Genomic DNA, 26,776 nt, shown 5'->3' with positions numbered 1-26,776 from the left:
ATTTCTGCTCTAATCTTGGTCAACTCCTTCCTTGTCAGTGGGTTAGGCCTGTCCCTCTGTTGCTGTTCCAGTTTCTTGAGGTGAGAATATAGAAACTGCATTTTAGATTTTTCTATTCTTTTGAGTGAGGCTTGGATGGCTATGTATTTCCCCCTTAGGACTGCCTTTGCAGTATCCCATAGGTTTTGGACCGTTGTGTATTCATTCTCGTTGGTCTCCATAAATTGTTTAAATTGATTTTTGATTTCCTGGTTTATCGAGTCATTCCTGAGCAGGATGGTTCTTAGTCTCCAAGTGTTTGAGTTTCTTCCAAATTTTTCCTTGTGGTTGAGTTCCAATTTCAAAGCGTTGCGGTCTGAGAATATGCAGGGAATAATTTCAGTCTTTTGGTATCAGTTGAGACCTGTTTTGTGACCCAGAACATGGTCTATTCTTGAGAATGTTCCATGGGCATTAGAATAGAATGAGTATTCTTTGGTTCTGGGGTGTAGTGTTCTATATATATATTTATGAAGTCCGACTCCTCTAGTATGGCATTCAAAGCTCTTGTTTCTTTGTTGATTTTCTGCTTGGGTGATCTGTCTATTGCTGATAGTGGACTGTTGAGGTCCCCTACTATTAACGTATTTTTATCTATATGTCTCCTTATTCTGGTTAAGAGTCGGCTTGAGTATCTTGCTGCTCCCGTTGGGGGCATATATATTTATAATTGTCATATCCACTTGTTGGATACATCCTTTAAGAATAATATACTGCCCTTCAGTATCTCTAACTATAGTCTTTAGTTTAAAATCCAATCTGTCTGATATGAGAATTGCTACCCCAGCTTTCTTTTGAGGTCCATTGGCATGAAATATGGTATTCCATCCCTTTACTTTTAGTATGGATGTATCTTTAGGTTCAAAATGAGTCTCTTGTAGACAGCAAATGGATGGGTCATGTCTTTTTATCCAATCTACAACCCTGTGGTGTTTTATGGGAGCATTTAGGCCATTTACATTGAGACTGATTATTGAGAGATATGATTTTAATGATGCCATGTTGCCTATAAAGTCTTCATTTCTATAGATTATGACTTTCTGTTCTGTATCACTCTTGGGGCCTTTATACTTTTATAGAACCCCCCTTAATATCTCCTGTAGGGCTGGTTACATGGTTACAAAATTGGTCAATGACTGGCGATTCTGGAAGTTCTTTATCTCTCCATCAATTCTGAATGACAGCCTTGCTGGATAAAGGATCCTTGGCTGCATGTTTTTCTCTGAAAGAACTTTAAATATACCCCCCAACCCTTTCTCTCATTCGAGGTCTGTTTAGAGAGGTCTGACATAATCCTAATATTTTTGCCTTTGTACGTGAGAAATTTCTTTGCCCTGCCCACTTTCAATACTGTATCCTTGGATCTAATATTTGCACATTGCACTATGACATGATGTGGTGTAGGTTTGTCATGGTTGAGCTTGGGAGCCTCTTGGACATGAATGCTTGTTTCCTTTGCTAGATTAGGGAAGTTTTCAGCTAAAATTTGTTCAAATATCTCTTCTAGACCTCTGTTTTTCTCCACCCCCTTAGGGATGCCAATGATTCTGACATCGGAACATTTCATTGAGTCAGTAATCTCCCGTAACCTACATTCTTGAGATTGGATTTTTTTGAGCCAAGTTTCTATTTTAGCTTTCGCTTCTACTAATGCATCCTCCAATTCACCAATATGTTCTTCTGTCTCATTCACCCTGGCCGTCAGAGCATCTAGTTTTGAATGCATTTGATTCATAGAATTTTTAATTTCTGCCAGATTTGCTCTCATTTCTGCCCTTAGAGATTCTATATTCTCATTAACATTTTCTTTAAGACTTTTTTCAAGTCTACACATCATCTTGACCATTATTACTCTGAACTCCATTTCTGATAATTTGGTTATATCCGTATCTATTNCTTTGCTAGATTAGGGAAGTTTTCAGCTAAAATTTGTTCAAATATCTCTTCTAGACCTCTGTTTTTCTCCACCCCCTTAGGGATGCCAATGATTCTGACATCGGAACATTTCATTGAGTCAGTAATCTCCCGTAACCTACATTCTTGAGATTGGATTTTTTTGAGCCAAGTTTCTATTTTAGCTTTCGCTTCTACTAATGCATCCTCCAATTCACCAATATGTTCTTCTGTCTCATTCACCCTGGCCGTCAGAGCATCTAGTTTTGAATGCATTTGATTCATAGAATTTTTAATTTCTGCCAGATTTGCTCTCATTTCTGCCCTTAGAGATTCTATATTCTCATTAACATTTTCTTTAAGACTTTTTTCAAGTCTACACATCATCTTGACCATTATTACTCTGAACTCCATTTCTGATAATTTGGTTATATCCGTATCTATTAGTTCTGTGGCAGAGGCCACAGACTCATTGTCTTTTCTTTGCTGGTGGGGATTTCTCCTTCTCATCATTCAGATAAGGAGAGGTTGCGGGGTTGTCCAGAGCCCAAATTATTGACCAGGACCCAGGCAGTGTGCACTTGTTTTATAGGGACCTTAGGGATGTGGGCTTCTTGATTTTTCAGCCTACCTTCTGGGGGAAGGGCCTGCCCCGCCGAAACTCAGGCAACCCTGTATGGGTAGAGTCTCTGTGTCCCCTGCGAGGGGGAATGGGGATGGGCACACTTTGAGTCAGTATTTCCAGGCTTTTGTTTTCTGGTGGCTTTCCCTGGCGGTTTGCTCTGCCTCTTCTGAAAGTCAGAGCAGCAATAGCCGAATCTCAGCCTCTGTCTCAGAACAGAGGGATCGCAGACTGCTCTCCACTGGTGTTCTGGCCACTTTAACTCTGTTTCTGTTGGTGCTGCTCAACCCTGCAGCATCCCGGGATGTGTGCCCCACAGCCAGCATCCCAGCCCTCACTTCCAGGGCTGGCACATCTCTGTCCTTTGTGTTTCTAACACCGCCAGCCACCAGCCACCCCCACGCGCTCTGGAGCTCCGTTTCAGTGTGGTTTGGGTGCACTCCGGAGCTCCGGTTTTCAGACTGGTCGCGAGCGTTCCCCGGCTCATGGTCTCAGTCTGCTCTCTCGTGGGTGCTGGTCCGCAAGTCTGCCCACTCCCCAGTGCAGGTGGCTACTGCTTCCCGGCGCCCAAACACAGTGACTCCCTCCCCCTTCCGTTTATCTTCCGATATATGTGTGTGGCTTCATGGCTCCCCACTTCGTACCTCAATGCTCATCGTTGGAGATGTTCATTTGTAGAGATCCAGATGTATCTTCCTGTGTCTCAGGCTGATTCTGTGGATGTTCAGGATGGTCTGGTACCTATCCAGCTTGACCCAGGGAACCAGCAGAAAAAGGGGACCCCTACCCCTCTGCCATCTTAACTCCTCCCAATATGTCATATTTAAATGGTCTACCCAACAAGAAGATCTAAAAATTGTAAATATCTATGCCCCCAACATGGGAGCAGCCAGCTACATAAACCAATTAATAACCAAAATAAAGTAACATATTGATAATAATACATTAATAGTAGGGGACTTCAACACCCCATTCACAATAGAAAGATCATCTAAGAAGAAGATCAACAAAGAAACAAGGGCTTTGAAGGACACACTGGACCAGATGGACTTCACAGATGTATACAAAACATTCCATTTTAAAACAATAGAATATTCATTCTTCTCAAGTGCATACGGAACTTTCTCCAGAAGACCAAAAACTGAGTCACAAATCAGACCTCAACTGATACTAAAAGGCTGAGATTATTCCCTACATGTTTTTAGACCACAGTCCTTTGAAACTGGAACTCAATCACAAGAGGAAATTTGGAAGGAGATCAAACACTTGGAAGTTAAAGAGCATCCTGCTAAAGAATGACTGGGTCAACCAGAAAATTAAAGAACTTAAAAAATTCATGGAAACTATGAGAATGAAAACACACTGGTTCAAAGCCTGTGGGATACTGCAAAGGTGGTCTTAGGAGGGAAATACATAGCCAACAAAGCCTGTCTCAAAAAAGTAGAAAAATCCCAAATGCACAAGCTAACCTTACACCTAAAGGAGCTGGAGAAGGAACAGCAAATAAAGCCTAAACAGAGCAGGAGAAGAGAAATAATAAAGATTAGAACAGAAATCAATGAAATAGAAACCAGAAAAACAGTAGAACAGATCGACAAAACTAGAAGCTTGTTCTTTTGAAAGAATTAATAAGATCAATAAACCTGTGTCCAGACTTATCAAAATGAGAAGAAAAAGGACCCAAATTAATAAAATAATGGAAGAAAGGGGGTAGAAGCAAGATGGCAAAGGAGTAGGGGATCCCATTTCAACCAGTCCCCTGAATTTAGCTGGATATCTGCGAAACCATTCTGAACACCCATGAAATCAGCCTGAGATGTGAGAATATGTATGTGGATCTCTATAAGCAGAAAAATACCACCTGTCACAAGGTAGGGAGGGTGGAATCGTGAGTCTGCAGAGAAGAATCTGCAGAGATATCAGAAGATAAACAGAAGGGGGAGGGAGGCTCCATAAGCTGGCTCCTAGAAAGTGATAAAACATCTGAGCCCAAAAGCATCCTATGCCAGGGACCAGGCAAAAACTCAGAGTGGTAGTGTCCAGGATAGTGCTTTAAAGCTGTCCCCAATAGGATCCAGTAGCTGCAGTGCGCATGCAAGCCCACAGCCATGCATGTTTTTAGAAGTACAAAGGGCAGGGACATGCCGGGCTCCTGAGACTACCTCTAAGAGAGTCACTATGAGTGCGCACCATGGGAGGTTGTGGTTTTCAGCGGTGCATGCAGAAATGGAGGCTGTTTGTCCCGGGGGTGGGGGGGGAGGTTAGTGAAGAGAGTAGACTGCAATTTCTCTGCTCTGGCCAGAGGTTTGGGTGTGGCCATTTTTGCTCTGACCCTTGGAAGAGGCATGGAAAGCCACCGGAGAACAAAAGCTCAAAAGACTGGTTTCCACTGAACCCATCCCAACAGGGAGCAGGGCAATTCTGCCCAATTAGGGTTGCCTGAGAAACAGTGGGGCATGCCCCTCCCCCAGAACAAGAGGATGACAACCATATGGACCCAGAAGAAGTGTAAAATCCCAACACCAGGGGAAAATAGTATATTTAGCTCCAGGCATTGCCTCACAGCTTTTTAATTTTTCAAATACAACTCTCTTTTTCTTTTTATTCTTTCTATTATGCTTCTTCTCTGTTTTTTTCTTTTTATGTTTGTCTCACTTAACTAGATGTTTAATATATCAACTTATGGGGCACCAGGGTGGCTCAGTCAGTTAAGCGGCTGCCTTTGGCTCAGGTCATGATCCCAGGGTCCTGGGATTGAGCCCTGCATCTGGCTCCCTGCTCAGCAGAGAGCTTGTTTCTCCCACTCCCTCTGCCTGTCGCTCTGCCTACTTGTGTTCTCTAGCTCTCTGTCAAATAAATAAAATCATNTGGACCCAGAAGAAGTGTAAAATCCCAACACCAGGGGAAAATAGTATATTTAGCTCCAGGCATTGCCTCACAGCTTTTTAATTTTTCAAATACAACTCTCTTTTTCTTTTTATTCTTTCTATTATGCTTCTTCTCTGTTTTTTTCTTTTTATGTTTGTCTCACTTAACTAGATGTTTAATATATCAACTTATGGGGCACCAGGGTGGCTCAGTCAGTTAAGCGGCTGCCTTTGGCTCAGGTCATGATATATATATATATATGCTTCATTTTAGTCCTTTTCCCCGTATTCAGTATTGCCTTTATATATATACAAGTTTTAGTTTGCCCATAATTTTGGGAAGTAGTGTCTACTAACAAACAGACCAAAATACACCCAGGAACAACTGAAGCACTCTACTTTGTCCACATGAATGCCCCCTACCCCTCACCATCTTTTTTTGTTTTTAATTTTTAAAAATATTTTTAATTTTATAACTTTATTCTTGCTTTTCATTTTGGCTTTGTTTTTTTCAGTGGTGACTTCAGACCACTCTGGATTTTCCTAGGGTACATATTGCTTGGTTCCTGGTTGATATTTTGGACCCTGTACATTCCCTCAACTATCCTGTAACAGAATGACTAGGAGGAGGAACTCCCAACAAAGAAAAGAACCAGAGACAATGTCCCCTGCCACAGATCTAATGGATATGGATATAAGTAAGATGTCAGAGATAGACTTCAGGGTAGCAATTAGGAAGTCAATAGCTAGGCTTGAGAAAAGCCTTAGTGACAATATGGAACCTCTAAGGGCAGAAATGAAATCTAATCAGGCTGAACTTAAAAATGCTATGAATGAGATGCAGTCTAAACTGGATACTCTAACAGCCAGGGTAAATGAGGTAGAGGAATAAATTAGTGATCTAGAAGATAAACTGATAGGTAGGAAGCTGAGAAGAGTAGGGATAGGCAGCTAGAAGACCATGAGAACAGAGTTAGAGAGATCAGTGACACCATGCAAAGTTCCAATGTCAGAATTATTGGGATCTCTGAGGGGCTGGAGAGAGAGAGAGAGGACTAGAAGGCATATTTGAGCAAATCATAGGTGAGAACTTCCCTAATCTGGTGAAGGAAACAAGCATTCATGTCCAAGAGGCAGAGAGGACCCCTCCCAAGATCAATAAAAATAGACCAGCATCCCAGCATATAACAGTGAAACTTGTAAATGTTAGAGCCAAGGAAGCTATCCTGAGAGCAGCTAGGGGGAAGAGATTTCTTATGTATGGAGGGAGGAACATCAGAATAATGTCAGACCCTCACAGAGTCCTGTCAAGCCAGAAGGGGCTGGCAAGATATATTCAGGGTACGAAATGAGAAGAATATGCAGCCAAGAATACTCTATCCAGCAAGGCTGTCATTCAGAATGGACAGAGAGACAAAGAACTTCCAGGACCAGCAGAAACTGAAAGTAAATGTGACCACCAAGCCAATCCCTCCTATTAGGGGGGATTCTATAAAAGAAGAAAGACCCCAAGAGTAATATAGACCAGAAATTTACAGAGACAATCTATAGAAACAGGGACTTTACAGGCAACATGATGGCACTAATTTCATATCTTTCAATAGATATTCTCAATGTGAACGGCCTAAATGCTCCTATGAAATGGCACAGGGTTTCATATTGGATAAAAAGACAGGACCCATCCATACACTGTCTACAAGAGACTCATTTTGAACCTAAAGAAACCTCCAGATTAAAAGTGAGGAGATGGAGAACCATTTACCATACTAACGGACCTCAAAAGAAAGCTGTGGTAGCAATTCTCATATCAGACAAATTAGATTTTAAACCAAAGAATGTAATAAGAGAAGTGGAGGGACACTATATCATACTTAAAGGGTCTACCCAACAAGAAGAACTAACAATTGTAAATATCTATGTGCCCAACATGGGAGCAGCGAACAACATAAACCAGCTAGCTATTAATCAAAATAAAGAATCATATTGATAATAATACATGAATAGTAGGAGGCTTCAACACTCCACTCAAAGCGATGGACAGATCATTTAAGCAGGAGATAAACAGTGAAACAGAGCTTTGAATGACACAATGGACCAGATGGACTTCGTAGATATATACAGAACATCCCACCCCAAAACAACAGAATACTCAATTCTTTTTGAGTGCACATGGAACTTTCCCCAGAATAGACCACATACTGGGCCACAAATCAGGTCTCAAACAATACCAAAGATTTAAATTATTCCCTGCATATTATCAGACCACAATGCTTTGAAACTGGAACTCAATCACAAGAAAAAAATTGGAAGGAATTCAAACACTTGGAAGTTAGACAGCATCTTGCTAAAGGATGATTGGGTCAACCAGGAAATTAAAGAAAAACTTAAACAATTCATGGAAACTAATGAGAATGAAAACACATCAGCCCAAAACTATGGGATACCACAAAGGCAGTCCTAAGGGGGGAATACATAGCCATCTAAGCTTCTCTCAAAACATTAAAAAAAAAATACCAGATACACAAACTAACCTTACACCTAAAGGAGCTGGAGAAAGGACAGCAAATAAAACCTAAACCATATAAGAGAAAAGAAATAAGATAGAGCAGAGATCAATGAAATAGAAACCAGAGGAACAGTAGAACAGATCAACAAAACTAGAAGCTGGTTCTTTAAAGCAATTAATAAGATCAATAAACCTCTGGCCAGACTTATCCAAAAGAAAAGGGAAAGGACCCAAATTAATAAAATCATGAAAGAAAGGGAAGAGATCACAATTAACGCCAAACAATTATTGGAAATTATTACCAACACCTATATACCAACAAATTAAGCAATGTGGAAGAAATGGATGCCTTCCTGGAAACTTATAAACTACCAAGACTGAAACAGGAAGAAATAGACAATCTGAATAGACCAATAACCACTAACAAAATTGAATTGGGAATCAAAAACCAACCAAACAACAGGAGTCCAGGGCCAGATGGCTTCCCAGGGGAATTCTACGAAACATTTAAAAAGAAATAGTACCTATTCTACTGAAGCTGTTTCAAAATATAGAAACAGAAGGAAAACTTCCAAAGTTTTATGAGGCCAGCATTAAACCTGACAAAAGACCCCATCAAAAAGGAGAATTATGGTCCAATATCCCTGATGAACATGGATAATAAAATACTCAACAAGATCCCAGCCAGTAGGATTGAACAGTACGTTCAAAGGATTATTCACCATGACCAGGTGGGATTTATTCCTGGGATGCAAGGGTGGTTCAACATTCACACATCAACTAACATGATAATATTAATAAAAGAATGGACAAGAACCATATGATCCTCTCAACAGACTCAGAAAAAGCCTTTGACAAAATACAATATCCTCTCCTGATTAAAACTCTTCAGAGTGTAGGGATGGAGAGAACATACCTCAATATCATAAAAAGCCACCTATGAACCCACAGCAAATATCATTTTCAGTGGGGAAAAGCTGAGAGCTTTTCCCTTATGGTCAGGAACACGACAGGGAATCCCACTCTCACCTCTTTTATTCAACATAGTACTAGAAGTCCTAGCCTCAGCAATCAGACAACAAAAAGAAATAAAAGGCATTCAAACTGGCAAAGAAGAGGTCAAACTCTCACTCTTTGCAGATGACATGATACTTTATGTGGAAAGCCCAAAAGACTCCATCCCAAAATTACTAGAACTCATACAGCAATTCAGCAATGTGGCAGAATACAAAATCAATGCACAGAAATCACTTGCATTTCTATACACTAACAATGTAACTGTAGAAAAAGAAATTAAGGAATAGGTTCCATTTACAATAGCACCAAAAACCATAAGATACCTAGAAATAAATCTAACCAAAGAGGTAAAGGATCTATACTCTAGAAACTACAGAACATTTATGAAAGAAATTGAGGAAGACAAAGAAATGGAAAAACATTCTGTGCTCATGGATTGGAAGAAAAACATTGTTAAAATGTCTATGCTGCTCAGAGCAATCTACACTTTCAATATCACCACTATTAAAATACCACTGGCATTTTTCAAAGAGCTGGAACAAACAATCCTAAAATGTGTATGGAACCAGAAAAGACCACGAATAGCCAGAGGAATGTTGTAAAAGAATACCAAAGCTTCAAATTCATAGGAACAGACTTGTGTTCCCTCAGCTCTATGGGACACTACCAAAGAGAATCAGTTCTCTCTTACAGTATACATACTAGTGAGGAAGGAGTTCCATGATGATGAGAAGGAAAAGATCACATGAGTGGCAGAAAGGAATCTCAGAGGGCATAAAATGGATTCAATTCCCACTGATGCATTGTAAACTCCATCTGAAAGCCCACACATGAGCTGCTGGACACCAGTGGGACTTAAAGCCTGGAATTTTAAAAATCAGCAGGCTGGGCTCTAAGAGAGCTTGGAGGGCAACTGGAAGCTGAGTCTACACCTTTAAATATCCAGCTTAGCAAACAGCCCATGGACATACAGCTTGGTAGCAGCAGTTTGAAAAGTGCCAAGGGCTTATGGGAGGGAGAGTTAGTTACTAATCGCAGAGTGTGCTGAGGGACTTCTCCCAGAACAAAGGAGGTGGCAAGTGCCATTTGCCCCATCCCCCACCCCCAGCATAAACACACTGTCACCTATGGGAACCAGCACTACAGGCATTTACTACTTAACTTTCTTACACCAAGCTCCACCCCCTCCAGCCAGGCTATTATTCAGAATAGAAGAAGAGATAGAGTTTCTCAGACAAACAAAAACTAAAGGAGTTCATGACCACTAAACCAGCCCTACAAGAAATATTAAAGAGGACTCTTTGAGTGGAAAGGAAGGACCATAAGTAAGAGTATGAAAAGTAGAAAACAAAATCTGTTAAAATAAGCTTTCTGTAAAAAAAAATCAGCCAAAGGATTAACAAAATAAAATAATGTAAAATATGACTCCATATATCTAAAACATGGGTGGGAGAGGAGTAAAGAATGGGTTCAAACTTATGTGACCATCAACATAATACAGACTGCTACATACAGAAGATGTCCTAACCACACGTCAAAAACCACTAATAGTTCTGTTTATGGCCGCTGAGGAATGTAGATTCAGTGTTGTAACCCAGTGGGAAAATGCGGCCTTTGATTAAATAAGAGACCCACATAATGTTTGAAATGATAGTGAAATACATTTGAGAGAATCTTCAGCTCCTGGTCAACAGGTCCAATGGTACCTACTGTTTCAGGCTGCACAACAACTAGGTGTACTATATGAATGAGAAGATCCTGAAGTTGGCCACCACTCTGGGGACAAGCTGGTGTCACAGGGTACCTCACTAAGACTCACAAGATCCAGTTGCACATCACAGTTCTGGATTACCTTGCACCATATGCCAAGTATAAAGTGTGGATAAAGCCTGGAGCAGAGCAGTCCTTCCTGTATGGGAACCATGTGTTGAAATACAGGCTGGGTTGAATCACTGAAAATATTTGTTGGTACCAAGGAGAGGTGGTATGCTCCATGGCAGACATACCTTTGAATTTTGGGGTGGCAGCAAAGTCTGCAGAAGACTGTAGGAAAGTAGACTCCATGGTGATTCTGGTATTTCATCAAGCAGACATTGGAGAATATGTGCGGCACGAAGAGACACTGATTTAAGATGAAATCATTGTAAAGACTTATGCTATGTGGAAGGACCTTGCTTTGTTTCCTGTGTCTGTGTAGGCTCTAGCATAATGTTGAATTCTTTCAACAATGTAACTGCTTCAAGGACTTCTTAGTTTAATATTATTTATGGATGAATGTAGGCTGGACTCATGCAGAAATGGCTCAAAAAATGGCGTTTCAGATCTTTGCATTTGCGACTAAATAGAATACTGTGTTTTATATTTGAATCAGAGAGATTTTGGTTTTGAGTAACAGCTTCTAAATTGTTGGAACTCAGGACAAGAATAGCTTATTGTTGATGTACTATACCTTGGCTAACTGAATTAAAATAAAAATAAATAAAAAAATTTTTAAAAAACGATAGCTTATTGTTATCCGTGACAACACTGTTTTCCAAACTCATAATAAGAACACAATGGATTTTCTTCATTATTTACTAATATGATGAAAATTACATATTGCCGTATCAGAATGTTAGGCCATGGATGGGATTTTACAAATGAAATTTGGATAAAATAATAGCAACAGGGACACCTGGGTGGCTCAGTCAGTTAAGGTTCTGACACTTGATTTCAGTTCAGGTCATGATCTCAGGATCCTGAGATCAAGCCCTGCAGAGGGCTCTGCACTCAGCCCAGAGTCTGCTTGAGATCTCACTCTCCTTCTCTCCCTGCTCATGCTAAATAAATAAATAGATAGATAAATGATAGATAGATATAGATAGATAAATAAAATCTTTAAAAATAATAATAATAACAGCAATTTGTTCTGCTAATTTTCAATACAGTAGATGTTGTGTGGAAGAAAAACTTGGAGTCAAACCGAGTTCTAACACCTACCAGCTGTATGGCCTTAGAGGAGTCATTAAACTTTAATAAGCTTAATTTTCTTCTTCTGTTTCAAAAAACAGCTTTAACCATCTACCTAAGAATGGTTTTTAGAATTAGAAATCATGTTTGTAAAATATTTAGCACAGTGCCTGGCAAATGATAGGTGTTAAATAAATGGTAAAAATTATTTTTATATTGCGTATACTAGGTATTTCTATTACTAAGAGTAGGATCTTATGAGAATAGTTTAATTATGTATCTTGGCTCTTGAACTTTCTTTTATTTAGATGGTATGATCCCAGGCTAATTTTATTTTGTCACCTTTATATCTTAAATCATGTCCCTTATGAACCTTTACTTATCTGACTGAACTAGACAGAAGGCACTAATCAGAGACCCTGAAATAAGTGCCTCCACTGTTCCCCATGACTGCCAAAATTATTTTTGGAATTATAAAAAATGTTTTTTAAAAATGAAAAAAAAATCCACTGTTTTAAAAAACTTCCTGTATTGTTAAAAATGTCTTTAATTAATATACTGCTTATTTTAAATTCAAAAAAGAACACTAATAGATATGCAAAGAATAAAGAGAAGAGAACCCAAGTATATCACTAAAATAAACCAGCAAACCATGAGAGAGCAAGAGAAGAAAGGATCAGAGAAAAAATACATAAATAACCACAAAATAAGTAACAAAATAGCAATAAATACAAATACAAAATACAAATACAATGACTGAATGTAAATGGACCAAACACAGTAACCAAAAGACACAGAGTGACAGAATGGGTTAAACACACACACACACACACACACACAAAGACCCATATGCTGCCTACAAGAGACTCATTTTAGACCTAAAGATACTTGCAGATTGAAAGTAAGAGAATGGAAAATAATCTATCATGCAAATGGATGTGAAAAAGAATGCTGGAGTTGCAATATTTATATCAGACAAAATAGACTTTAAAACAAAGACTGTAACAAAAGACCAAAAAAGACACTACATAATTATAAAAGGAACAATCCAACAAGAAGACCTAACAATTGTAAAAATTTATGCCCTCAACATAGGAGCACCCAAATACATAAAACAATTAATAACAAAACATAAAGGAACTACTAATAATATTATAATAATAGTAGGGGATTTTAAGCTCCCACTTACATCAATGGACAGATCATCTAAATAGAAAAATCAAAAAGGATCCAATGGCTTTGAATGACACACTGGACCAAGTGGACTTAACAGATAGCAGCATTATCTAAATAGCCAAACTATGGAAACAGCCCAAGTGTCCATCAACTGATAAATGGATAAAGAAAATGTAATATGTGTACACACACACACACACACACACCATGGAATATTATTTAGCTATAAAAAAGAATGAAATCTTGCCATTTGCAATGATTGTTGGATCTAGAGAATATTATGCTATGCAAAATAAGTCAATCAGAGAAAGACAAATACCATATGATTTCACTCACATGTGTAATTTAAGAAACAAAACAAACAAGCAAAGGGGAAAACACAGCCAGAGGAAAACCAAGAAAAAGACTCTTACCTATAGAGAACAAACTGATGGTTACCAGAAAGGAGGGGGGCAGGTGGATAGGTGATAGGGATTAAGGAGGGCACTTGTGATGAACACTGGATGATGTATGAATCACTATATTGAACATCTGAAATTAATATTATACTGTATGTTAACTAACTGGAATTTTAAAACTTTTAGAATCATAAGGAAAATACATATATGGCACTATATTGCATTTATCAAAAAAATCTGCATATAAGTAGACCCATGAAGTTCAAACCCATGTTGTTCAAGGGTCAACTCTTTAAGAAATTGGGAAGATAGCAAATAAATGATCTAATTTTGCATCTCAAAGAACTAGAACAAATTAAGCCCAAACAATAGCTGAAGTAAGGAAATAATAAATAATAAAGGTAAGAATGAAAACAGATGAAATACAGACCAGAAAAACAATAGAAGAAATCAACAAACAGTAGTTTTTTCCCAAAATATAAACAAAATTGACAAACCTTTAGCAAGATTAATTAAGAAAAAAGGAATAATAAATAAAATCAGAAATGAAAGAGGAGTAATTACAACTGACAGTACAGAAATCCATAGGATCATAAAAGAATACTATGAGGAATTATAAGCCAACCAATTAGATAACTAGAAGAAAAAAATAAGTTCCTAGAATTATACAGCCTACGAAGACTGAAGCAGGAAGAGACAGAAAATTTGAGAGACCAATAAAAAGGATATTAAAATAGTAAAACCTCCCAACACAGAAAACCCCACAACCAGATGGTTTAAGTGGTGAATTATATAAAACATTTAAAGAAAAACAAATCCCAATCATCTCTAAACTCTTTCAAGAATTAGAGGAGGCAGAAACACTTCCAAACTCATTGTAGGAGTCTAGTATTACCTGATTCCAAATGCCAGATACAGACAGTACAAGAAAACTACAGACTAATTCTCCTGAAGAATATAGATGCAAAACTGACAACAAAATATTATCAAACCAAATTCAAGAACTCATTAAAACGATCATGCACTATGACCAAGTGCAATTTATCCCTGAGATACAGGGATAGGTCATCATTCATAAATCAATAATTGTGATATATCACAGTTCATTTAATAGAATGAAAAATAAAAATCATAAGATCTCTTTAATAGATTCAGAAAAAGCATTTGGCAAAATACAACATTCTTTCATGATAAAAAAACTCTCAAAGCTTAGGCATAGAAGCTTAGGTATAGAAGGCACATAAGTCAACATATGACAAACCCACAGTTAACATTATACTCAATGAAGAAAAATGTAAAGCTTTTCCTCTAAGATCAGGAACAATACAAGTGTACCCATATTCAACACAGTACTAGAAGTCCTAGCTAGGGCAATCAAGCATGAAAAAGAAATAAAAGGCATCCAAATAGGAAAGTAAGAATTAAAATTTTCATTATCTGCAGATGATAAGATTTTGTACAGTTGACCCTTGAACAACATGGCTTGAACTGCATGGGTCAACTTATATGCAGATTTTTAAAATAAATGCTGTGATATAAATGTATTTTCTCTTCCTTATGATTTTCTTCACATTTTCTTTTCTCTAGCTTGCTCTATTGTAGAATATAGTATATATATCATATAAAATGTGCATTAATTGGCTGTTTATGCTATTTGTAAGGCTTCTGGTCAACAGTAAGCCATTAACAGTTAAGTTTTGAGGGAATCAAAAGTTATACATAGATTTTTTTACTGCACAGGGGTTTGGTGTCCCACCCCTTCATTGTTCAAGGGTCAATTATATATTGAAAATCCCCAAAACTAAAAACTGTGGAATATGATCAATGAATTTAGTAAAGCTGCAGGATGTAAAATCAATACACAGAAGTCAGTTACAATTCTGTATGCTAATAGTGAAACATCTGAAAAAGAAATAAAGTAAGCTATCCTATTTACAATGCATTGAAAATCATAAAACACCTAGGAGAAAATTTAACCAAGGAAGTAAAAAATATGTACAATTAAAACTACAAGAAGTTGTTGAAAGAAATTGAAGAAGATACAAATGGAAGGAAATCCATGTTTATGAATCAGAGGAGTCAATATTGTTTAAACATCCATACTATCCAGAACTATCTATAGATTCAATGTAAACTTTACCAAAATTCCAATGTAATTTTTCATAGAAATAGATACAACAATCCTACAATTTGTATGGAACTACAAAAGAGCTCCAATAGCAAAGCAATCATGAGAAAGAAAAGGCATCACACTTCCTGATTCAAATTATGCTACAAAACTATAGTAAATAAAATAGTACAGTCTGGCATAAAAATATACACAGGCCAATGGAATAGAAAATGCAGAATTAAACCTCTGCATATACGGTCCTCTAATATTTGACAAGGGAGACAAGAACATCCAATGGGGAAATGATTGTCTCTTCAACAAATGGTGCTAGGAAAACCATATAACCACAGGCAAACAAAATGAAATTATATCCCTAACTTCAACATCTCACAAAAATTAATGCAAAATGGATCAAAGATTTAAACATAAGATCTGATACTATAAAACTCCTAAAAGAAAACATAGGGAAAAAAGGAGCTCCTCAACACTGGTCTGCCAATGATTTTTTTTGGATTTGACATCAAAAGCACAAGCAACAAAATAAAAAAATCAGTAAGTGGAACTACACCCAACTTAAAAACTTCTACACTGCAAAAGAAACAATTAACATGAGTGACATCACCAAGATGGCAACATAGGTCATTCTTGACCTTGCTCTCCCTCATAAGAAGGACAAATAATCATTCACAGACACCAGTGAGAAAATCCTAAAATATGGGGATGAAGCTAAAGCACTACAGAGACCAAAACAGACCACATTAGAAGAACAAGAGAAGTGGTTACACACTGACCACAGTGCCCCTCCCTCAGGCCAGTGCAACACCACACAGAAAGGTCTCTTCTAAGTCTATCATTCCTCCACTGCAGAAAAAAAAAAAGAACCCAGGGTGGACATCGAGCTCAGACTGAATTACACTCCCAGTTTTCCTGGTTCTCCAGCTTGCAGATAGTGAATAATGGGACTCCTTGGCCTTCGTAACTGCATGTGCCAATTATTACAATAAATCTCCTTTTATATATCTATATCTATATATAGATATCGATATCCTATTTGTTCTGTTTTTCTGGAGAACACTAATACAGGTGGCTTTATTAATATGAAACAAGATAGACTTTAAGTCAGAAACTGTTGCAAGAGACAAAGAATCACATTATATGTTGACAAAAGGGTCATTCGTCAAGAATATATAACACCTATGAACAAAGGCACACACAGAAAAGAACCCCAAAATATATGAAGCAAACAAGCATATAAAAGATCCATAAATAAATATAGGACTTGAACACCACTATACACCAACTGGACATGACAAATGACATTTATGAAACCCACAGCTAACATTCTACTCAATGGTGAAAGAATGAATGATTCCTCCATACAAACAGAAAACATTGTCTGTTTTTACCAGTACTATTCAACAATGTAGTAGAAGTTTGAGCAAGAGCAGTTAGAAAATAAAAAGAAATAAAAGGTATCCAAATTGGAAACGGAGTAAAACTATCTTTATTCACAGATGACATGATCATATATCTAGAAAATTCCAAAGATTTCACACAGAAATATTAAAGTTAAATTTAGCAAAGATTCAGGATTCAAGATCAGCATGCAAAATCAGTTGTATTTCTAAACATCAGCAATAAGTACTTTGAAAATGAAATTTAAAAAAAATTCCATCACTATATATCAGAAAGAATAAAATACTTAGGAATTACTATTACCTAAGAATTATACACTGAAAACTATCAAATATTGCTATAATAAACTAAATAAGACCTAAATAAAGTGGAAAGGCATTCTGGGTTCATGAATGGGGGACTTAATACTATTAAGATGACAATACTTCCCAAGGTGATCTACAGATTTGAGTGCATTCTCTAGGAAATCCCAAAGGCCTATTTGAAAAAATGAAAAAATTTGATCCTAAAATTCATATTTAGTTGCAGGAGGTCTAAAATAGCCAAAGTGGTGTTGAAAGAGACAAAAATTAAGAACTCACATTTCCCCATTTCCAAACTTACTACAAAGCTAAAGCAAATCAAAACAATATGATATTGACATGTGGATAGACATATACACCAGTGGAATACAATTGAGAGCCCAGAAATAAACCCATACATGGGGTTGACTGGTTTTTTACTAGGGTGCCAACACAATTCAGTGGAAAAAGAAGAGCCTCTTCAACAAACAATGCTGGAACAACTCAATTTCCACAGGCAAAAAAAATTAAGTTGTATGGATCACTACTTCACACCATATACAAAAATGAACTAAAAATGTATTAATGACCTAAATATAAGAGCTTAAACCATAAATCTCTTAGAAGAAACCATAAGGGTAAATCTCTTACCTTAGATTTTGCCATTAATTCTCAGATATTGACACTAAAAGCATAGTAACAAAATAAGAAACAGATAAATTGAGCTTCATGAAATTATTTTTATGCATCAAAGGACATTTTCAAGAAAGTGAAAAGATAGCCTACAGAATGAGAGGAAATATTTGTAAACCATACATCTGACAAAAGGTTTAATATCCAAGGGGCGCCTGGGTGGCACAGCGGTTAAGCGTCTGCCTTCGGCTCAGGGCGTGATCCTGGCGTTACGGGATCGAGCCCCACATCAGGCTCCTCTGCTGGGAGCCTGCTTCTTCCTCTCCCACTCCCCCTGCTTGTGTCCCCTCTCTCACTGACTGTCTCTATCTCTGTCAAATAAATAAATAAAATCTTTAAAAAAAAAAAAGGTTTAATATCCAGAATATATAAAGAACCTCTACAACTCACAACAAAAAGACTAACAAACCAATTATAAGCTGGGTGAAGGAGCTGAATAGACATTTTTTTCCAAAGAAGATATACAAATGACCAATAAGCACATTTAAAAAATGCTTCACATCTTTAGTAATTGGGAAATGCAAATCAAAATCTCAATGAGATATATTTCATACCTACTAGAACCATTATAATTAAAAGAGCAAAGAAAACAAGTGTTGGCAAAAATGTTATCCTTCTATATTGCTGGTGGAAATATAAAATGGTGCAAACACTGTGGAAAACAGTTGGGCAGTTACTCAAAAAGCTAAAATTGGAATTATCATATGATCCAAAATTAGAATTATCATATGATCCAGCAATTATCATATGATCAACACTCCTACCCAAAATAATTGAAAACAGATTTAAACAGCTACCCATACACCATGTTCATTGCAGCATTATTGACAATAGCCAAAAGACAGAAACCCAAATGTACATCAGCAGGTAAATGGATAAACAAAATGCGATAGATGATAGATAGATAGATAGATAGATAGATAGATGATAGATTAGATAGATAGATGATAGATAGATAGATTAGATAGATGATGATAGATAGATGATAGATAGATAGATAGATAGATAGATAGATAGATAGATAGATAGATATGCAATGGAATCTTATTCAGCCATCAAACAAGGAATGAAGTTCTGACACATCATGGATGAAACTTAAAAACATTATGCTAAGTGACATAGGCCAGATAAAAAGGGCAAATGTTGTATGATTTCACTCATATGAAATAGGCACATTCATAGAGATAAAAAGTAAATTAGAGGTTACCAGGGGCTGGATAGGGGCAGGAATGGGAGTTATTGCTTGATGAATTTTTTTTTAGGGTAATGAAAAGTTGTGGATATAGAGGGAGTGATGATTGCACAACATTGTGAATGCCATTAATGCCACTGAATTGTACACTTAAAAGATAATTAAAATGGCAAATTTCATGTTATACAAATTTTACCACAATAAAAAATTTTAGTGGATTGATTAAATTCAGGCTAACTGCTGGTTAAAATTTGTAATAAACTTTGAATAAAAGAAAACATCCTGATCATAATAAGGAATATTTATCTCAGATAACCTGGTAACATAGGTGAAACAGTAGAGGAACTCTCAACTCAAAGCAGAATAGAAGAGTAATTCTCCTGCACTTTACATCACAATCATTTAATTTTATTTAGAAAGTTCAAGCCAATGTTGGAAGATATGGGTTGATTATAAAAGCTATATGTGTTGGAAAGGAAGAACAAATTTATCATTTAGTATACACATACACATACATACATACATACATATTTTTTTAAGAGAGAGAGAGAGAACACGCTCAAGTTGGCAGGGGGAGCCAAGGGAGAATCTTAATCAGGCTCCACCCCCAGCACAGAGTGCCATGGAGGGTTCAATCTCAGGACCCTGAGATCATGACCTGAGCTGAAATCAAGTCAGTCGCTTAACCAACTGAGCCACCCAGGCACCCTGTTTTAAAATATATTATATAAAACACCTAAATAATCTATTATTTATACCACAAATCATCTTTTTCCTGCTGTACCCTGATGAATTTTTGGCATGATATGTTCAGAATTCATAATGCCAAATACTGCTATTTGGTTGAGGCAAAGCAATCACTTCCCTTCTACACAGATCTTAGTTGAAATAAACTCTGGGTAATGTAATGTTAACTCATCAAATTAATTTTTGCATACTGGTCAATATATTTCCATATTATGTGATGACTGTCCAAGGAGTTATTTCTATATTTAATAATGTTCTCTCTTCACTTATTTATGATTATACCGTGGGAACACATAAACATTCACATTTTAACCTTACAAAATAGAAAACCTTTTTACCTTGAAATTCTCTTGCTTCTTGGTAAGTTTGTTTTTCAGTCTTACTTTGTAATTTCTCTTCTACAACAGCAGCCTTAATGACAAAAGTTATAATAATAATTTCAAATTATGTATCTTGGAACTCTACCTTCTCTCAGAGCAAGAATTTTTACTCATATCTACAATGCCATTGCATAAATGTTTTACTTTTATATCCTAAATGCATCAAATAAAAACACAAGAAAAATGAAGGGATCTGAAACATTTGGGAACACTTATGCGGAGGGAACCCAAACTATATTGTGATTCTCCTTCTAAATAATTCCAAATAAATCAAGTTAATAATGATTATGATTCTACTTTAGATTTATATTTCAGTCTGATTCAATCTCTAGACTAACTCAAATGGCTCATGAAATTATTTTTAAGGTCACTTTAATAAATTCTATGATAAAAGTATATTGTACATATATGTCAAATATATACAGCCTTTTTATCATTTCTTTTTCCCCAGCATTTTTGCTTTAAGAGTTTTGTAATCAAATACTGTTTTATCAAAAGCAATTCTGATAATTTTCTAGCCCTTAAGGTATATAAAATCATTTCAAAAAAAGTATGTTTTCACAATTACCTTACTATATAAAAATATTTTTTCTAGATGAACCCAAAATGAAAATTTCCCTGTCTCAGCTAGGAATTGTGTATATTTTATCATTAAAACTCTAATCTAAGCCACAAGTTCTTTGTCCATACAGCTTAGAATTTTTTATGTTAATATTATTCTGATTCTCAAATAGTACTTTAAACATCCTAAATATAAAACAGATTGTATTAAATGGCAAACTTTTTATTCCTTTTCAACTAGAAAATATTAATGAGTTTTAATTAACATTTGCTTAAAATATTAAAGGAGTCTAGCAATTCAAAGTAAACAGCTTTCAAATTATTGTACTGTATCTTACCTTTGAGATGTCACTACCCATTGGCTTTCTTTTAGGTGAAATGAATGTTGCTGTTTCATTCCCTTGAAGTGATGTTTTGACAGACAGTAAATCTTCAATTTCTTCGTTTGATAATAGTCTTGTTAATGATTTATCATGGGTCTTTAATGGAAGTATATGGGATAGGTCTTTATCAGCTGAACCTTCATTTGAACTCCTTAAAAAAGCTGATCCATCTTGAGACGATAGGATCTGTGAAAGATCTGAAATAGCAGAGCTAGCTCTTTTCTTCTCTGAGCTTTAGAATTACAAAACATCTGGTATTAGATTATGTGAAGAAAATTTTTTATTTGTAACTGAAGAATCATTTTCATAATCTATAAGAATATTAAATAAGCAATCATAATTATTCATTAATTAGTAGTAATACAAATATGAAGTTGCTGCTAGATAACAAGTTGAAGATAATATATCTTTTGGGATTTAAAATAGATGTACAGAATTAAGTAACACTTAAACTACTTAACATAAGAGCTATTCAAGATCATAACAGGCACAGAACAAAAAGTATTTAGTCAGACAAAGTAGAGCACAAGATGTTTTAGAGGATGACCTTTAGTCACATTTATCCCAAAGTTATTTTTCCACAATTTCTTTCAGAATGAAAATAAAAATGAAAATTTCTCTATAGCAGTTTTAATATTACAAGATCACTGTCTTCCACAAAAGTCAATTTCCAAGCTCTGAGTTAGTTTTCTTCAAGGTAATAAGTACTTATTCTTCACCAGTTGGCAGGATCAGCTTATTAGGGTTCCAGAACTAGGGTAACCATATGTCATGGTTTGTCCGCACGGTCTCAGTGTATGTTAGTCCCAGCATTCCAGTTTAGATGATAATTTAAATGGTCCAACTACCTATGTTTTATAGAATTTGGCATAGCTTTTCTAGCCCTATCAAATGCAACAGAGTTTGATGGTTCTTTGTTTTATACAGCTATTACTCCAGTTAGTATAATTTACCTAAGGTTTATTGCAGTGCCTAAAATAATTTGAATTTTGGTCACACAGAAGCAAAATTTTACAGTGCAGCTATTGTCAGCCATCCTAATTTGCCACTTTAGGATGAATTTCAAACATCAGATTTTAGATTATAAAAAAGAGGGGTACGGAGGACAATTCTAAGAACAAAAGTGTAAGATAATTGATGGCTAAAAAGACAATTTATGACAAACAGACTTTTGTAGTAGTGTTATAAAATAGATTCCAATATTAAAGAGAATAGGTGGCTGCCTGCCCTAAATTAAGGATGATATCTCATCCTCAAACATGATTTATTGGTTTTATTAGGTATTTGAATTTAAAATGACTAGTTATAAAATAGTCTAACACTCCTCTGGAAAACACTTTTGAAGACAGATCCTAGAGTACTGTTGTCAATTTTCAGCCATTGAAGCATAACAACTGTCCAAGTACATAATATAAATCGATGCTTTTTTACAAACATACCTGCAGCTATACACAAATCACCACTCCTGTCACTAATATTACCACGTAGCTATATGTAGAAAGTAAAATACTTTCAAAGATTTTGAAATGTTTATTAGGGGATATCATTAATCACTTGATTCTACATAGGCAAGTGGTCCTATTATAACAAGAGAGAAAATGTGTGGCAATATCAAGAACAAGGCCTTAAATACAATACAAAGCACATAATACAAAGTTTATTTATAACCATATTCCTACACTCAAGCTTTCCCCACTTATATTGGCTCCCACAACCATAAAGGACTGTCATTGCATAATACCATAATACTTCTGCTGAGGGGGAACAAGAATCAAAAATACTAGAAAGGTATGCAAGCAATACTGTTCAAGCTCACATCAGCCAAACAGGTACCTCTAGAAGTGGAAACAGGCATACTCTCAAGGCCTGATGTTTGTTTGAATGATAAAAGAAAAGAAGAGGAAAAGGAGGAGGAGGAGGGGAGGAGGAAGAAAAGGAGAAAAAAGGAGGAAGAGGATAGAAAGTCTATGAAAGTCAGTCTATAGTCACACAGAAAATAATAATGATTTGGCCAATCCCCATTCTTTGGCAAATTATCAAAAACAACCTAAATATATTTTACAAATCTTGCTAAATTTGCATCATTTGTTATCCACTTTTGATTAAGATTTTTTCTAGTCATCACTGTGTTAAAACACAGAGTATAATAGTATACTTATGAGCATGTATTTCAACAGCTTTGATAATAAGGATGTTGATAGCATTCTATATGACAGTCTTCAATATCACTGATGTGATATAAAGATGTAATAATATCGATATATAAAGAATAAATCTCCTCATTTGCAAAAGCATTTGTTAATCTGAAGATCTGAGCATTGCATCCTTTTCTCACCAAGCAAATAGATGTATAAAGGTATAATGTTATGCATATCATCAGGCACACATTTTTAACACATTGTCATCCAGGCAAAATGGAAGATTTCCACAGAACTACTGCCCAACCTGTCCTGAGTTGATTTGTCTGTCTGTTTGTGTTTCCATTTTCTAAACTGTCAACACAATCCCCAAGGCATTTCCCTCCTCCTTAGGAAAAAAAATCTCTTGTAAATATTGATATATACACTGAATCTTAAATTATCAATGGAAATACAGAGGAGAATGGATTTGATATTCTTATCTGCAATAATAGAAGATGAGGAATGTATTTCTATATGCAAGGAAAACAAAAGATCTAGGATTCAAAGTGTGTAGTACAACCTTAAATGATTCTAAAAATTAACTTCATAAGAAAAATTCGATATAATGAATGTAAAATTAACTTTCAAAATTTATCATATTTGATAGTTTTAAAAATTATAATTATTGGTCAAATTCTTCATAGTGGTTAGTTTTAGGCTCCTCAACTAAAAAGGAACTCAAAAAAATTGAAAATATTCAGTAAAAATACAAATGATTAAAAACCTGGAAAAATGAAATGTTAAAATACTTCGAATTATTTCATCTAGAGAAAACAAGGCTGGCTGACTACTTAGAAGTAGTTTGTAAACATCTAAATATATCTTACACTGAAAATGTTGACTGGCTACAAATACTAGCTATTGCTATTACTGAAATAATTAAAAATAGGAATTAAACTATAAAATAAGGAAAGTGTATGAAACAAAAAAGGAAAACTATTCTAACACCAGAAAAACAAATTATCGGTTAATGAGGATGATAAACATATTTTATCTTGCATGGCCCTGGTGGATATTTCTCTTTCCCCAGCCAATAGCTTGGCAGAGATTCTCAAAATCTTTCACTGATACCTGTGATATTGGACTGTGAACTCCCTCCACACACCCTTTTATTGACATGTCTACTTCCCCTTCATCAGGGAGTTTCACAATTAGAGAATCATCTATTTTTTCTCTGCATTCCTCCCAACTTCTCTAAAAATACTACATACTAGTATGTGAATAGGACCCTTCCCACAGAGCACTTTAGATTATCCATCAAGTTGTCACTAGCCCAAACATTCCTTGTGCAAAATGAGAGCTTGGAATATTACACGTATTCTGCTTCTAATCTGTAAGTTTTTTCAATAAATACTATTGTAGTATAACAACCTACATCATATACTCAGTTGTATATGACTTATCTGGATATTATAGATTTGGAAAACAGAACCAGTTTCATTGGACCATCACAGAGGTGGAAAATTAACTCACTGGAAGACAAACCCACTGGAAGACAAACTATTGAGTCGGAATGGCCAATATCTCAGTGGCCATGTTATATATATCCACAAAAACCCCAGAGACGCAAATTACTTGGCCAAACTAGAATGACTAGAGCCCATGTAGCCACAGAGATATGGGATACCACAACCTCTAAGTATGTAGGATAGCCGCATAGTCCACAGACCACTAAAGCCCTGAAATGGGAAAATTTCTTAGAAATTCTGGAGCAGGGAGGAGCCCAAGACAGCAGAGGAGTAGGAGACCTAAATTTTGTCTGGTCCCAGGAATTCAGCTAGGAAGATACCAAATCATTCTGAACACCTACCAAGTCAACTGGAGAATGAAGAAAAGAATAGCAGCAACTCTATGAACAGAAAAGTGACCACTTTCTGGAAGGTAGGAGGTGCAGAGAAGTGAATCTGAGGCGACATATGGAAAGACAGACCACAGGGGGAGGGAGCCTCTGTCAGCCAGCTACTGGCAAGAGATAGAGCTGCAGAGCGCAAAATTGGAACTTTTAGAAGTCTGCTCTGGTGAGGGATGTCACTCTGGTGGCTAACTGGGGGGGTGGAACCCTCGCTGGGACAGTGTGGTCTCAAGATTCTTGGAGTCACAGGAAGACCAGGGGTCCCTGAGTGTGGCAGAACTCCCAGGTATCAGAGTGGGGAATCCAGCTGCAGTGAGCCCAGGAGTGGGCTCTCAGCTCAGAGTTGCCATAAACCATGATCCATAGCACAGCTGGGTCACTGCTCTTCAAGCAGAAGCCCAACAAGCGGCAGAACTGGGGAGACTCCCCTTCCTCTCCTGGGAGGAGTAGCATGGGAGCGTGCCATAGGAATCTGCTGGGTTTGGAGTCTCCAAACAGAGCCGTGTGCCAGAGATAGAAATGCTTGGTCACAGGCCAGGTGAGCACAGAGTGCAGCTGGAGATCAGGGAGACAGGAGTGACTGACTGCTTTTCTCTGAGAGTGCACTGAAAAGTGGGGTCCCAAGCTCTCCACTCCTGGTTCCTCTGGGATGGGAGACTGGGAGGTGGCCATTTTCATTCTCATTCTCTAAAGCTGGGTGGAAAGCCTTCAGTGAACAAAACCAAAAAAGAGCAAACTGGAGCGGATTACTTAGCCTGGCCCCAGGCAAGGGCAGTGCAATTCCACCCAGGGCAAAGACATTTGAGAATCAATGCAAGGCCCCTCTCCCAGAAGATCAGCAAGAACATCCAGACAAGACCAAGTTTACCTACCAATGAGAACTGCAAAACTCCAGTGCTAGGGAAATACAGCACATAGAATTCATGGCTTTCCCTCCACAATTCTTTAGTCTTTCAACTTTAATTTATTTTATTTTATTTTTTTCTTTACTTTTTCTCTTTTTTTTTGAATAGTTCTTTCCTTTTTCAGACAACTTCTTACCTTACCAATTCCTTTTTTAAAAATCTTTTTAAATTTTCATTTTTACAGTCATATTCTATCCCTTCATTGTGTTTAACCTTATTTTGTGTGTATATGTAAGTTTTTCTTTCTTTAAAATTTTGGGAGGCAGTTTCTTCTAAGAGACCAAAATATACACAAAATCTAGTGTATGGTTCTGTTCTACTCATCTGCCTGATCACATTCTCTCTCTCTCTCTCTCTTTTTAAATTTTTCTTCTTTCCTTTTTCAACCAACTTATCAATTCCTTTTATAAAATCTTTTTTTGTAATTTTCATTTTACAGTCATATTCCATCCTTTCATTGTATTTAACCTTATTTTTGTGTGTGTGTGTATATATATATTTTTCTTTCTCTAAAATTTTGGGATGCAGTTTCTTCTAACAGACCAAAGTACACCCAAAATCTAGTGTATGTCTCTGTTCTATTCACCAGCCTCATCAAATTCTTTTTTT

The 26,776-nt window shown here is 36.5% G+C and overlaps 1 protein-coding gene and 1 pseudogene across 4 annotated transcripts in view; one reads left to right on the top strand and one right to left on the bottom strand.

The window, feature by feature from the left end:
- The window catches only part of CCDC7 (coiled-coil domain containing 7), a 310,496-nt gene that overhangs the window by 118,754 nt on the left and 164,966 nt on the right, over positions 1-26,776 (bottom strand). The window contains exons 17-19 of one of the 4 annotated variants that reach the window (XM_034643983.1): positions 21,186-21,462; positions 20,245-20,317; positions 17,926-17,959 (exon numbers count right to left, since the gene is read on the bottom strand). In XM_034643983.1, the coding sequence (XP_034499874.1) occupies positions 17,940-17,959; positions 20,245-20,317; positions 21,186-21,462 (370 nt within the window). In that variant the 3' untranslated portion in view covers positions 17,926-17,939. Of the gene's footprint in view, positions 1-17,925; positions 17,960-20,244; positions 20,318-21,185; positions 21,463-26,776 lie in introns of those variants that run through there. The other 3 variants (XM_034643982.1, XM_034643984.1, XM_034643986.1) reach the window with 3 other exon arrangements.
- Positions 10,550-11,075, top strand: LOC100474971 (annotated as a pseudogene).

The sequence above is a fragment of the Ailuropoda melanoleuca genome, chromosome 15 (assembly GCF_002007445.2).
Source record: "Ailuropoda melanoleuca isolate Jingjing chromosome 15, ASM200744v2, whole genome shotgun sequence".
NCBI lineage: Eukaryota > Metazoa > Chordata > Mammalia > Carnivora > Ursidae > Ailuropoda > Ailuropoda melanoleuca.
The sequence above is the reverse complement of the archived record's forward strand: the minus strand, read 5'-3'. Positions and strand labels throughout refer to the sequence as shown.